This window comes from Homarus americanus, unplaced genomic scaffold (assembly GCF_018991925.1).
Source record: "Homarus americanus isolate GMGI-L3 unplaced genomic scaffold, GMGI_Hamer_2.0 scaffold46197, whole genome shotgun sequence".
Lineage (NCBI taxonomy): Eukaryota > Metazoa > Arthropoda > Malacostraca > Decapoda > Nephropidae > Homarus > Homarus americanus.
The window spans coordinates 6,799,137-6,814,580 of NW_024723050.1; the positions used below are offsets into that span (position 1 = coordinate 6,799,137).

Genomic DNA, 15,444 nt, shown 5'->3' on the forward strand with positions numbered 1-15,444 from the left:
TATAACGGACTGTCGTCTCCCCCCCCCCTCCCTTCAGAGAGCCGTCGTTCTGCTTGGAGCTGGAAGACGACGAGTACCCTAAAACCGAGTCGGAGTACATGTCGCTCCTCCACGCTAAGATCGCCGAAGCCCACGAGCGTCAACTGTTACCCCTCAAGGAGGACCTGGCAGACTGGCTCTCCAAGCTCTTGGGTGAGTACCTCCTTCACTTTCTCCTTCTCTACAACTCCTTCAGGTTCATCTCACTGTTTCATTTGTCACGTCTGCAAGTTCTCGTCTTATCTCTTGAGTTCACGTAACAGTACTTTTTCAGTTATGTTTCAGATCATCTTGTTTGGTGTTTCAGATCATCTTGTTTGGTGTTTCAGATCATCTTGTTTTGGATCCTCTTATCTACAGTATCTTGAGGAAGTTTTAGGGTGTCGAATTACAAAGGGAATTTATTTTATTTATCTCCCTATGTATCTCGTACCATTCTGTCTTGCACCATTATTTAACCACCGCATTCAATATATCTCACAGCGTCAAGGTCTTCCAATTACTAAGACCGTCGTACCTCAGTTCTCTTCTTCGGTATGTCATTATCTCCTGCGTTCTCGTGCGCTTCTCTCTATGCCTCACCTTCAGATTCTATCAATGAGTGTCGTCTGAGTCATACACACACCTGAATGAGGGACCTTCATCACTTCATTCCCTCCACAAGAGAAAATTCATCCAGGGTCGTCCACAATTAAAATTACATTTAGCTAATGGGAATTTATGGCGACTCTTATTGTGCAAGTCTTTCTCTCACGGGTAGAGTTGTGGATGAAGAGAAACGGAGAGAGAGAGAGAGAGAGTAATTAGTATTCTGATTTATTATGGCCGCAGAATGCACTAAGAAGATGGCGCCATAAATCTATGTTTGCTATTAATGACGTGAGAAAACGTGAATTTGTGAGATTTGTGTGTGTGTGTGTGTGTGCGTGTGTGTGATAGAAGGAGCACACACACACACACACGCACACGCACACACACACACACACACACACACACACACACACACACACACACACACACACACACACCCTGCTTGAGAAGGCCCGTGAGGAGTCGTCCTTCTTCATGAGGTGTGAATCTATTTCACTCTCATTCTTGCCACTCTCCTCCTCCTCTTTTTCATCCTACTTTGTTCCCTCCTTACTCCACGTTCTTCATCCCTCCCCTCCTTCCATCACCCCTGATAGCTTCCCCACTCCTCCAACTCCGTTTTGCATCTCCTCCGCCTCTTCCTTTTTTACTATATTACCTCCTCTTCCTTCTTCACCTCCTTTCAAACTCAACCTCCCTCTCCTTCTTCTCCTACTTAAACCTCCTCTCTCCAGCAGGTGAGTCACCCTTGTGGCCCAAAACTTGTGAACTTGAGACTTTGTTAAGGTCTTTAAATAAGAGGTCCGCCTCACCTACTCTCCTACCTGATCATTATTACCTGAGATGTTACCTTTCCATCTCCTTACCTATTACTTCCTCTCATCATTCTTCTTTATTCTCTCGTCCGTTTTTATCCACCTTTCCTTTTCCCTTTTACCCCATCGCGTTACTTCTCGGTACTTGTATTTCCAGTTTTCGCCAACGCCTCCTCCTCCTCCTCCTCCTGCCTTTCTTCTCTCACTCCTCCTCTTAAACTTTCTCTTTCCCTTTCATTATTCTCTGCCTTCACTCTCCTCTTCTCTGTCTCCATTACAAAGCATGAAAAACTGTCTCTTTCTTCTCCTCTTCCTCTTCTCCTATTCTTCTCCGTTTTTTCCACTTCTTCCCGTTCGTCTTCCCCTCCCCCCTCCCCCCACACTACTTAGTACCCCTCTCCCACCTTCCTCACTCCTGGAAGACGCTGCCTTCAGTTGATGTTTTTCTCATGCTCTCGTCCTAAGGGAGCAAAATTCTCAAGACTGTGGGCCAAGATTTACCTGTAGTGTGGTGTGGTGTGGTGTGGTGGTGTGGTGTGGTGTGGAGTGGTGTATTGGATCTGACTGTGGTGTAGTGTGGAGAATCTGATTGTAGTGTGGTGGATCTGACTGTCTAGTGATATATGTATTTGGTTAGTGCAATAGTTATTTTTTCACGTCTCTCTCTCTCCCTCTCTCTCATATCTGTCATCTCTCTTTATCTCATTCTTTCTCCCTCATTCTTTCTCTTGTTTATTTTCATATTTCTCCTTTCCTTCTCTCATATTTTTCACTTCTCAGTTACTCTTTTTTTCCTCGCTACTCATTTCTCTGTCCCTCTTCTCTTTTCCGTCACCGTCTTTTTATCCTCCTCCTCCTCCTCCTCCTCCTCCTCCTCCTTCTCTCTCACTCAACTTGTTTATACGATGTGGTCCTATATAGGTGGCGGCGTTGGCCATGGACATTAGTTGTGCTGTGTTTTGTAGTCGCCTAAAATAATCGATTACTTCCCTGGGTTATGACAATATTTCTCCCTCTTTTTTTTTAATAAATATTCCATCAAAAAAGAAAAAAAATAGTTTTGAGGTCACTTTTATTTCTCATTTAGTTTTGGAAATGTCAGATAAAATGCAAAAAAAAAAAATATATATATAGAAGGATTTGGAGATCATATAGAAGTTTAATGTAGGATTTGGAGATCATGTAAAAAAAAGAAGAAGGATTTGGAGGTTTCGTTTGCTGTTTACATTTTTAAATTGCATAATAGAAAACGTAAAAAAGCCAGAAAAAGTCCGAGATTAGGTTTATTTTGTAAAATTTGTAAATATATAGAATGATTTAGCGACCATTAGCGACACTGTTTTACTGTTTTACTGTCATGTTTTATATATATATATATATATATATATATATATATATATATATATATATATATATATATATATATATATATATATATATATATATATATAAGCGCAAAAGAATGGAAGTATTAGGTTAAGCTTATTTAAGTTTCGCTTCTATGTAAAAAAAGATTACACGCACAAAAAATATTTATTATTCTCGGTGTAAAGATGCGAAGAAAAAGACTGACACAAAGTTTTTTTTTCTTCGTTTGATGTGTAAAAAACGAACAAAAATAATTGAAAAAAGTAATCAGAAGTTACATTCACGTCTCACGTTGTTTATAAATTACATAAAAAAAACATAAAATGAAAGATTTAAAATTCACATTTATTTCTTAATTATTTTTATTCGTAAAAAACCCCCCAGAATATTCGGGGGTTACTGTTATTCTTTTGTTATAAAAATTTGTAAAGAAGAAAATATTCGCAGGTCACGTTTCTTACTTCATTTTATATGTATAAAAAAAGAGGACGGAAATTTTATAGATCATGTTTTTCCTGTTTTTAAAAAATGTGTAAGAGAAACCCACAAAGTTAAACAAACATCCCCAGGTCATGTTTATTTCTTTGTTAAAAAAAATTTAGAGCCATCAAGATATAAGGTCTACATAATATTTAGAAAATTTATTATAAATATCACTATAAAATGTTGCTGTGAATATTTTTTTACGTAATTGTAATTTTTACAATAAATATTGTTGACTAAAGGCAAGATGTCGTTTATCCTGTTTTTACATTTCAATTCTTTTTAAACATTTTGACGGATGTGAGTCGAGCCACTCTGTGTACGACTTCCTTAACGAGTTGTAAACAAAACAAAAATAACAGACAAACAGAAAACGAACCCAAAAGAAAAACGGCGCTAAAAATTACTGTAAAAAAATACAAATCAAATAGTTTTTTACAATTATTTCAAAATTTAATTAAATCAATGTCCTAAAATATAGAGGGCAGGTCAGGTCATTGGCTTTCAGAATGGAGTAAATTATTTATTTTATTATAATCAGTCATGAAGAACACAGACCGATAATTACCAGCGAGCCAGTTACATAATTCATCATCTATATTCATATGTCTTCTGTCGTGGATTATTTTATGCTGTAGCGGATATACGTGTATATTATGAATTGATTTGTATGATATATTTTAAGGCGTTTGTTTCGACTATATTTCAGGGACTAGCGAATATATTTCATACTTCTTTAGCGGATATATTTCAGGGACTGTAACTGATGCATTTCAGGGGCTGTAGAAAATGTATATAATCCAGGGCCAAATATACTTCAGCGATTCTTACGCCAATATGTTTCAGGATCTATGCAAATAAATCAATCACCAAAACAAATCTTTAGTGCATAATATTCTGAACCATTGCCTAGCGGATATATTTCAACCAATTATAAAGTTATGGATATATTTTAGCCTTTCAATACTGAACTGTGTGTGTGTGCATGCATATGTATATTTTGTATATGTATCTGTATATTGTTTTTTGTATGTCTGTGTGTATGTTTATAGTGAATATGTCTCGACTAGTTAAACAATGTCAACAAACCTGTGGATACATCAGTTAGCAACCTAACACGTTGTGCTCATATTTGGCTACCAATAAACAAAGGTCAAGGTCACATCAGGTCAAAAGTGCCACGTGTATTGTTTACAGTCCGATAAGAGCAGAGTTGAAAACCATAGATCAGAACCTTAACGAGCAGCATTTCTCTGTGGTCCGATTAAGGTCAAGGTTAAAGTCTAAGCTGAGGGTCAAAACTGTATTCTCTCTTAGTTACTGTCAGGCCACAGTAGGTCAAAACCTCTACGAGCCTCGGTTACAGTGGATTAAGGTCAGGGCCACAGTAGGTCAAAACCTCTACGAGTCTCGGTTACAGTGGGATTAAGGTCTTACAGTGGATTAAGGTCAGGGCTATAGTAGATCAAAACCTCTACAAGTCTCGGTTACAGTGAACTAAGATCAGGGCCACAGTAGGTCAAAACCTCTACGAGTCTCGGTTACAGTGGATTAAGGTCAGGGCCACAGTAGGTCAAAACCTCTACGAGTCTCGGTTACAGTGGGATTAAGGTCTTACAGTGGATTAAGGTCAGGGCTATAGTAGATCAAAACCTCTACAAGTCTCGGTTACAGTGAACTAAGACCAGAGCCACAGTAGGTCAAAATTGTGACGTGTCTTGACGTGTTAGTGGGAGGCCCAAGAACTGCACGCCGCCCCCAAGACAGGTGTGGTCCATCACTCCGTCGCGTGTTGCCTGGCTGTTGGTGGGGCCGTAGCAAGCCCCGGGGTTTATGTGGCAGTTATTCCTCAAGAAGGTGCTGGCGCAGCTAGTATGTTACGCCCTCAATATCATAAACACACTGGGGAATGGTCGAGTGTACATTACGTGCCGCGCCGCTCTGGATGCTTATGATGCAGCCGGGCCGCGGAGTGTGCAGGCGTGAAGTGTTGTTATGTGTGGAGGGAAATGTGTCAGCTCGGTAACATTTGTATTTTTTTCTATACGTGGTTGAGATGGGTGTTATCATTTAAGCTCTACGTAGTGATCAAGACGATATTAAATGTTCATTCATGTTGTATTGTATATGTGCAGATAATATGGTTGTTAGAATAGATATGCAGAACCTATATAATTATTCCCATTAGGGCTCCAAGCCGGTGGCAGTGATGGTTTTGTAATTATCAACATTATCATAATTTCTCTGAATAAGATTACTTGACATGGAGAGTGTGTCGAGCGTTTTGCAGAAAAATAATATTTATTTATTTTGCAAAAACAACTTACTAGTAATTATTTTAGTGGGTTCCTGAGGCAGCCTTGAAATACTGTTGCTGTGCCCTCGAGTGAAAGGAATTAGAAGACATTAAATGTGTACAGGAGCGACATAATATATATTCTAAAATTTCCGAGGATGTTCGCTTTAGAAAATATAAATTACTGCTGCATGTTGCTTAATAACCCGGCCAGCTGAAACACCAAAAAGGATACGACAGTTCAGTAAGGGAGTTTGTCTTGTTAATAACACTAAGTTTTATTTAACAGTGAGGTCAACTTATTGGTTTCATCATTCGTCTATAGTCGTTCAATATTTTACTTTTATAATTACTGAATCATTTGTTTTTAACCCCACTATGAGTATTATTATATTAGTCAAGATTTGTTTGAAAATAAAAATAAAATTCCTTACAAAATAAATCGTCTAAGATTCCAATAGGTTTAATTGAAGTGAAAAGCCACCGAGAAAACTCCCTCAGTTCCCGGAAGCGTCGCGGATACTGAATAATATTTTGCTGGCGAGAAACTCCACAAATAAATGTCGAGGATATTTTTGTACCTTGAAAATTATATATTTATTCCAGACGAAAATTAGAATTTGCTTGTATGACAGACAAATGGACACACGCGTGCACACATGTATATACTGTATAGTATATAAACGAAATATTCATATTCACATACCAAAACCTTCCATTTCCAGGAATAACGGATGAAGTGTCTGTATTTTACCGCAGAATAGAAAAATATGAATATTATAGCGACGACAAAACTAATGAAACCTAAATTAATTACTGTCTTAAATAACGAGTGTAACCACGTACATCTGAGGACGTCATGGTGCTCCGAAGCTTCATGTGTGTCCAAGGAATGAAGAAATTTGGTTTGTCAGTGAGACTTGGGTTCCACCATGTTCACACGCAACCTGTCTCCACTGTGTTCGGTCTTCAGTTCTAGCCAGTTAACTAACAGATCTAACTTTTAATGTTTATTTGTTGATGACTAGTGTATGTACTAATTTGGAATACCTGCTTAAAGAGTAAAGGTGTTAAAGCGTAGTTATACATTAAAATATCAACATCGTTTGTAAGTTTTAGTTCGGTTTGGAAATTTACGACTCGGTGAACAATACTGAAAGATAAGCCTTACAGGGGAGTTATGTGTTGGTAGAAAATTAAACATGCTATATACCCAGCCAGATGAACCACCTAAATCCTGGGCCTTATCTGTTTTATACCGTGTGTATCTATGTGTATGGGAATAGTTGTTAAGTTCACGTATTTATACTACGTCAGGTTTGCCTCGTCCACCACCATTAACTACTATACCAGGCTATTGCTCTGCCCTCAACCTAACCCAGCCACTTAGCTCGCATAAAGAAAAATTTTCGCCTCTATGTTTAATTCTTCAACTGCCTTTTCATATCTTATACTGCAAGAATATTAAACCACCTCATTCCTAATATACTGTAAAGTGAAAGTAGGTCTGACGGCTCGTGATGAGGGCATATAGCGATGATAGCTGCACACTGTAGGGCTCTATCCACTCATCTGGCGCACCCTGCAAACGTTACAACCACAAAATACCTGTAACTAAAGTACTCTTTCTTAATACTCGGAATATGTAACCACAAGTACGAGCTTCATGGTGAATATTTATACCTTTTATGAAGCTCAACCTCAAACAAGTATAGGCGGTGGAGGACCAGAATTTAACGTCACAGAAGGCGAACAATAATAAGGGCGAACAACAAGAAAAATACAGTACGTCCGAACGTCAGGGATAAATCTACCTGACAAACCTACATCGGAGCCAATTGAATTCACCCAGCTTATATGAGGAGGGAATTTGTTCGGATAATTGAATCAGCGGTACGTGACGAGAAACAAAGTTATATGTTCCCGAATAGATATAATCATGGATGATTTTAGAGAGAGAGAGAGAGATTAAATTTTGATCAGTTTATATTTCCCTTGTTAAAGTATCATATAATATTCCATGTATCGTGATGGATGTTTTACTGTTAATAACTCCAGCTGACACAGGTCCTACAACCTTCCAAAACAACACAAAACTAGATTAGCGATAAATATTAGAGTCAATCAATATCTTCATAACATGGCGGAATGTTGAACGGTGTATGACCGCTGCAGACTATTTCTGTCACTCACGAGATGTTCCAACTGTGTTACTCTCCGTTATCACGAAGTGACCAGTGTTACTGGAAAGAGGCTCCCCCTCCCCCGTCCCTGGAGAGACGTCCACGGTGGTTGGTTGAACAGTTGCAGAAATGTGTTCCTACACCCCCTGTGGTAACCCGTGTGTCCAAACGTCTAACCTATATGCCCTTTAATCCCTATAACAAACCCATCCACCAATTAGGTCCGTCGTTATACCACTGCGACGTTGCCGTTTGGAGACACGGGTTACCACAGGGAGTGTAGGAACACATTTCTGCAATTGTACCAAGGATTCTATACTACAGAAGGAGCCCTGTGTATGAGAACTCTTCGTCTATAGTTCTGAATCCTTGGTAATGTGGAATACGCCAGTGACGCTATGGTAGGCTCCTGGCTCGCTTCCCGGCCGGCTGGTGTTTCTTTTCGAATCAGTTTCCCGTAATTCCTTATTTTATGTACGCCATAAACTGCAAAGAAGTCTGAGATGTAAAGAGAAAACTATTTGGCCGTAACTCGTCGACAGATTTCAATAATCCAATGTTAAAAAAAAAAAACTTAGTGCGCCCCAGAATGAACGTGGCGGGTGTCCTGAGGCTTCCCTCTCGTGTTCGCCACTTTTATGCTTCACTGGTTTTTAATTATTGTGCATTCTGGAGCATAATGACAACAAAGGCTATCATCATCAGAGTTCAGCGAAATCTCAAATAATTTTTTTTTAAATTAGTAAGAATCGAATCATGTGAGGGCGAGTCTAACAGTGGCTGCCCGGGGATGACCTTGTTGACGTAATTATCACTGATGGTCGTGATGATGGTTGTTAAATTTTACGAAGATCTATCTTTAATAAAGTATGTTTTATATTTTTTTCTACGTAAACATTGATAAAGTACACGCCAGTTTTAACATGGCACAACAGAAAGGCGGAGGGGGTAAAAAGGAGTTATCCCGACCCCCCCTCCCAGTAGTTTATCACAGGGTTCAATTTCTTTTAACTCTATGACTATGTTAATTAAACGTACTTAGGCAGTTGTTCGTCCTTGTTTGTAGTACCGAGTGATGACACAAACCAACGACATGATACATGACTCTATACTGTATTCGGGGTCGTGTACAGTGATGTATACGACCCCTAGTACTACCCTGATATAACCTACACTCCTCCACACACCTTGTACCTACACTCCCCCACACACCTTGTACCTACACTTCCACCACACACCTTGTACCTACACTCCACCACACACCTTGTACCTACACTCCACCACACACCTTGTACCTACACTCCACCACACACCTTGTACCCACACCTCCACACACACCTTGTACCTACACTCCACCACACACCTTGTACCCACACTCCTCCACACACCTTGTACCCACACTCCACCACACACCTTGTACCTACACTCCACCACACACCTTGTGTACCTACACTCCACCACACACCTTGTACCACCCCCACACACCTTGCTACACCACCACACACCTGTACCCACACCCACCACACACCCTGTACACCCTGTACCCACACCCCACACACCTTGTACCTGCACCCCCACATACCTTGTACCCACACACACACCACCCACCCACACACCTGTACACTCCCACCACACACCTTGTTGTACCTGCACTCCCCAACATACACCTTGTACCCACACTCCACCACACACCTTGTACCCACCTACACTCCACCACACACCTTGTACCTGCACCCCCACACACCTGTACCCACACTCCACCACACACCTTGTACCCACTCCACCACACCACACCTTACACCTTGCACCCACACTCCACCACACACACCTTGTACCTGCACTCCCACATACCTTGTACCCACACTCCACCACACACCTTGCTCCACCACACACCTTGTACCCACACACCACCACACACCTTGTACCTGCACCCCCACACTACCTTGCACCCACACCCACCACACACCTTGTACCCACACTCCACCACACACCTTGTACCTGCACTCCACCACACACCTTTGTACCTGCACTCCCCCACATACCTTCACACCCCACACACCCTTGCCCACACCCACCACACACCTTGTACCTACACACCCACACACCTGCACCTGCACCCCCACACTCCACCACACACCTTGTACCTGCACTCCCCACACCTTGTACCTACACTCCCCACACACCTTGTACCACACTCCACCACACACCTTGTACCCACACCCACCCACACACCTTGTACCTGCACCCCCCACACACCTTGTACCCCACCTCTACACCCCCACACACCTTGTACCCACACTCCCCACACACCTTGTACCTGCACTCACTCCCCACACCATCTGTGCACCCCCACACCTTGCACTACACCTGTACACTCCACCACACACCTTGTACCTGCACTCCCCACATACCTTGTACCTACAATCCCCACACACCTTGTACCCACACCCCCACACACCTTGTACCTGCACTTTACCCCCACACCCCCACACACCTGTACCTGCACTCCCCACACACCTTGTACCCACACCACACACCTTGTACCTAATCCCCACACATGTACCCACACACACCTTGCCACACTTCCCCACACTGTGTACCCCACACTCCTCCACACACCTTGTACCTACACTCCCCCACACACCTTGTACCTACACTCCCCCACACACCTTCCTACTCTTTAATTTCCTTTCCTTATAATATGAAGGGAGATGAGGATGCCACGAGCCACACACAATAATTCACTGCTGCTGCTCTACAAAAGAATATAATTTATCTTCCACCTGGCGAAAGGGAAGAGCATTAATGTAAGCAGAGTAAAGCATATGCTGGTACACATCAATGAATAAATTGTTGTGCAGTACATGTGAGTCCAACTATCGCCGAGTGGGGGGGGGGGGGTCACTGAAAACAAGGTCTGGCTGGGAGTCGTGACCAAGTTACAGAGGTCGACTCAGACAAACAAGACTCGTTTTAAAATGTGACATGAGCTCGATTCGTTTCGTGTACTGGGAGTGTGGGCCAATAGGTTAGGGGCTTTAATTCCTGATATTTATTGTCCTTGGTTAAGTGGTTCAAACTTTACCCAGAGAGAGAGTTTGTTGATGAGATGTGATGGTATTAATTCACGAATACTTTATTCCATCATCTCATATGGTGGATATTGTGACCCTGTTTGTTTTTTTCTCTCTTATTTTATTTTAAATCATTACTCTCAGGCGCCTGCGTTTATTTTATTACCTTCATCATCTTGCTCTCCCTATTTGTCGTATTTCGTCACCTCCCTTCATCCTCCTCTGGAAACCTGATCACACGCTACAGTTTTGCAATTATCTGACCCCTACAGTGATCGCCTCTGCAGGTCCTATATATAATATACTCGACTGCCAGTTTCCCCCACATATTCCCCCTCATTCAATTTCATCTTTTTCCCCCTGTTATTCCTCCCGTCTCAGCTCCCCTCCGTCACTCCCCCTCTGCATCATAAAGTACCATTAGGTGTCACCATCTTTGGCAGTAGTGGACTGTTATGGAGTCCTCGCGTCTTTCCTTCCTTCCGTCCTTCCTTCCCTTCCTCCCTTCCCTTCTCCATTCCACTAATTGCCTTCTGTCTGCCCTTCACCTATCCAATTTCAAGCCCTCCTCGGCGTATGTGTGGGTCGGGTGTCTGGACAGTTCTTCTCTCTGTTTCTCCTTTACTCATACAATATTGTGATCAAGTACCGGAGATTTAAACGTCACACGAATGGAGGAACTCTTGATATATTTTACAGTTTGACGCCACAAGAGACATCTTAGTTACAGTTTGTCCCATAGGAGACGAGAGTGATATTACTGTATCACACAGTAATGCTGTTATGCCTTGCCGTGCGGGGAAGAAAGCCAGGACCTTGGATGTCAGTTTCCTCTATATATGAATAGATCTTCACGCGGATGGAGAGAGCGAGACATATTGCACCATCTTCCCGAGGGAGGGCGTTGTAATATGGCTCTACAATCACGGCGGAGGGGAAGGGAGAGCCAAGGCCGTGGGCGTCGGGCAGCAGCGTGTGGAGAATGAAAACCAAGAGCAACTATCTACACGACCACCAAAGACTACCACCAACTAAAACAACAAAAATATGATTGGTACACACATAGACTATGGGAAAAAAAAAGGAGATGAAAAGATAGAATGATGATGAATCTATCTTGAACGTCTCAACAACCTTTTTCCTCTATCTCGTTCAAGGCGAAAATGTAGCAAGGCCTTAACTTCTTCCTCCCGAGTGAAGAAAACAATATAATTTTCTCCCCCCGTATGATATCAAACAATATAGCGCCCACCTCCCGTATGAAAACAATATGGCTTCCTCCCGTGTGAAGAAGGTATAACTCCCACCTCCCGTGTAATTACATACTTTGCCTTGTTCCTAAAACTCTCTGCACCCTTGATCTGCATTGCTCTCAGCCTCACCCCACACTGCCCTCGTCTCACATAGTGTTGATTCTTTCCTTATTGAACACACCTGAGGCAGGTATTTACCTCTCTCTCTCTCTCTCTCTCTCTCTCTCTCTCTCTCTCTCTCTCGTCGCCAGAGTGTTGAGCTGCTGCAGTTATGGCCAAGTCCTTCAATGCATCTCTGACATGAGTTCCTCCCTCTTCATTTCCTTCTTCCCCTCCCCCTCCTTCTTCCCCCTTGCCCCCTTCCTTCTCTTTTCCTCCCTCCTCCTCTCTCTTCTTATCTTTCCCCCATCTTTTCTCCTCCTTACTTCCTCTCCCTCCTCTGCCTCCTTCCTCTCTCTACCTCTTACCTTCCCTCCCTCTCTCACCTCATTCCTTCCTCTCTCATTACCTTCCTCCCTCTCTCTACCTCATTACCTTCCCTCCTATCTCTACCTCATTACCCTTCCCCTCCTCTCTCTACCTCATTACCTTCCCTCCCTCTCTCTACCTCATTACCTTCCCTCCCTCTCTCTACCTCATTACCTTCCTTCCTCTCTCTCTCATTACCTTCCCTCCTCTCTCTCTCCCTCACTTCCCTTCCCTCCCTCATTCCTTCCCTCTCCCTCTCTCTCCTCTACCTTCCCTCCTCTCTCCCTACCTCATTACCTTCCCTCCCTATCTCTACCTCATTACCTTCTCCCTCTCTCTACCTCATTACCTTCCCTCCCTCTCTCTACCTCATTACCTTCCTCCTCTCTCTCCCCTCCTTACCTTCCTCCTCTCTCTCCTTCCCTCCCTCTCACCTCATTCCTTCCCTCCCTCTCTCTACCTCATTACCTTCCCTCCCTCTTCCCTCCCTCCTCTCTACCTCATTACCTTCCCTCCCTCTCTCTACCTCATTACCTTCCTCCTCTCTCTACCTCATTACCTTCCCTCCTCCCTTTACCTCATTACCTTCCTCCTCTCTCTACCTCTTCCTTCCTCTCTCTCTACCTCATTACCTTCCCTCCCTCTCTCTACCTCATTACCTTCCCTCCCTCCTTTACCTCTTACCTTACCTCCACCCATCTATCTCTTTACTTTCCCCTCCCTCCTTTCCTCTTCTCTCGTTCTCATTCCTTCCATTTCTCTCTTCTTCCTTATTCTTCCTTCCTTCCTTCCTTCCTTTATTTTGTCCTCTCTCTCTTTAAGAAGAGATCATGTTACTTAAATGTCTTGTGGTGAGTGATAGTGAATTGTGTGTGTGTGTGTGTGTGTGTGTGTGTGTGTGGACCTTCAACTGCACTCTTAGGCTACACTTCCCATACACACACACACATCTCAAGTCAGTCACCCAACAATAGTGTCTTAGAAGGTCGGGAAAGTGTAGTTCACCTTGTTGTTGTTTACACTTCAGGTGAGGGTCCACTCTGCCCCCCCCCACCTCATCCAGGAGGGTGTACAGTAACTAGTGGTGATGGGGTAGTGATGGAAAGTGATAGAGTAGTGGGTGGAGTGATAAGTAATGGACAATTGAGGAAAGTAACGGGAAGTGAAGTAATGTAGAAGTGGTGGAAAATGATGGAAGCGAAAGAAGTGATGAAGTAATGGAGTGAGGAAGTGATGGAAGTAGAAATGATAAATGGTGAGAAATGAGGGAGGTCATCGTAGAATAATGGAGAAGTGAGGAAAATAGCAGAAGAGAGAAGCCAATACCTCAGCCTGCGTGTTGTGCTCATCTCAGTAAAAGCGTTTTCCGGGGGCATTAGTCAGGGACTCCGGACATAAGCATCTCAGCACACAAGTAAGCAGACGCGTGCAGAATTCAGGCAGGCAAGCACGTGAAACACACACACACACACACACACACACACACACACACACACACACACACACACACACACACACACACACACACACACATATACACACACACACACCTCCCCTTACACACACACATCCAGCACCTCCCCCTACACACACAATCATCACCTCCCCACACACACACAACATCACCCCAACACACACACACACACACACTCACACACCCAGCACCTCCCCCACACACACCTAGCACTTCCGTCACACACACTAGCATCCCCACACCACACAACATCACCTCCCCACACCCAACACATCACCCCCCACACACCCAACATACCTCCCCACACCACACATCACCTCCCACACACACCCAACATCACCTCCCCACACGAACATATCATCACCACACCCAACACATCACCTCCCCCACACACACCCAACACATCACACAACACCCTCCCCACACACCAACACATCATCACCACACACAACACATCATCACCACACACACACCCAACACATCACCTCCCCCACACACACCCAACACATCATCACACACCCAACATCACCTCCCCCCACACACCAACATACCTCCCCACACACACCCAACACATCATCACCACACACCCAACGCATCACCTCCCCACACACACCCAACACATCATCACCACACACCCAACACATCACCCCACACACAACATCACCTCCCCACACACACCCAACACATCATCACCACACCCAACACATCATCACCACACACAACACATCACCTCCCCACACACACACAACATCATCATCACACACCCAACACATCACCTCCCCCACACACCCAACACATCATCACCACACACACCCAACACATCACCTCCCCCCACACACACCCCAACACATCACCTCCCCCCACACACCCAACACATCATCACCACACACCCAACGCATCACCTCCCCCACACACACAACATCATCACCACACACACCCAACACATCACCCCCACACCCAACATCACCTCCCCCACACACACCCAACACATCATCACCACACACACCCAACATCATCACCACACACACAACACATCACCTCCCCCACACACACCCAACATCATACCACACCCAACACATCACCTCCCCCACACACCCAACACAGTCACCACACACACCCAACACATCACCTCCACACCCAACACATCACCTCCCCACACACACCCAACACATCATCACCACACACAACATCACCTCCCCACACACCCAACACATCATCACCACACACACCCAACCTCCATCCCCACACACACCCAACACATCACCTCCCACACACCCAACACATCACCCCCACACACACCCAACACATCACTCCCCACACACACCAGACACATCATCACCACACACCCAACACATCATCACCACACACACAACACATCACCTCCCCACACACCCCAACAC

At 43.9% G+C, this 15,444-nt stretch overlaps 1 protein-coding gene across 1 annotated transcript in view; it reads left to right on the top strand.

Annotated features, from left to right (window-relative positions):
- The window catches only part of LOC121863315, a gene marked incomplete in the record, with an annotated part of 233,601 nt that overhangs the window by 76,597 nt on the left and 141,560 nt on the right, over positions 1 to 15,444 (top strand). Inside the window, 1 exon segment of the mRNA XM_042361934.1 lies at positions 38 to 192. Within this exon segment, the coding sequence (XP_042217868.1) occupies positions 38 to 192 (155 nt within the window).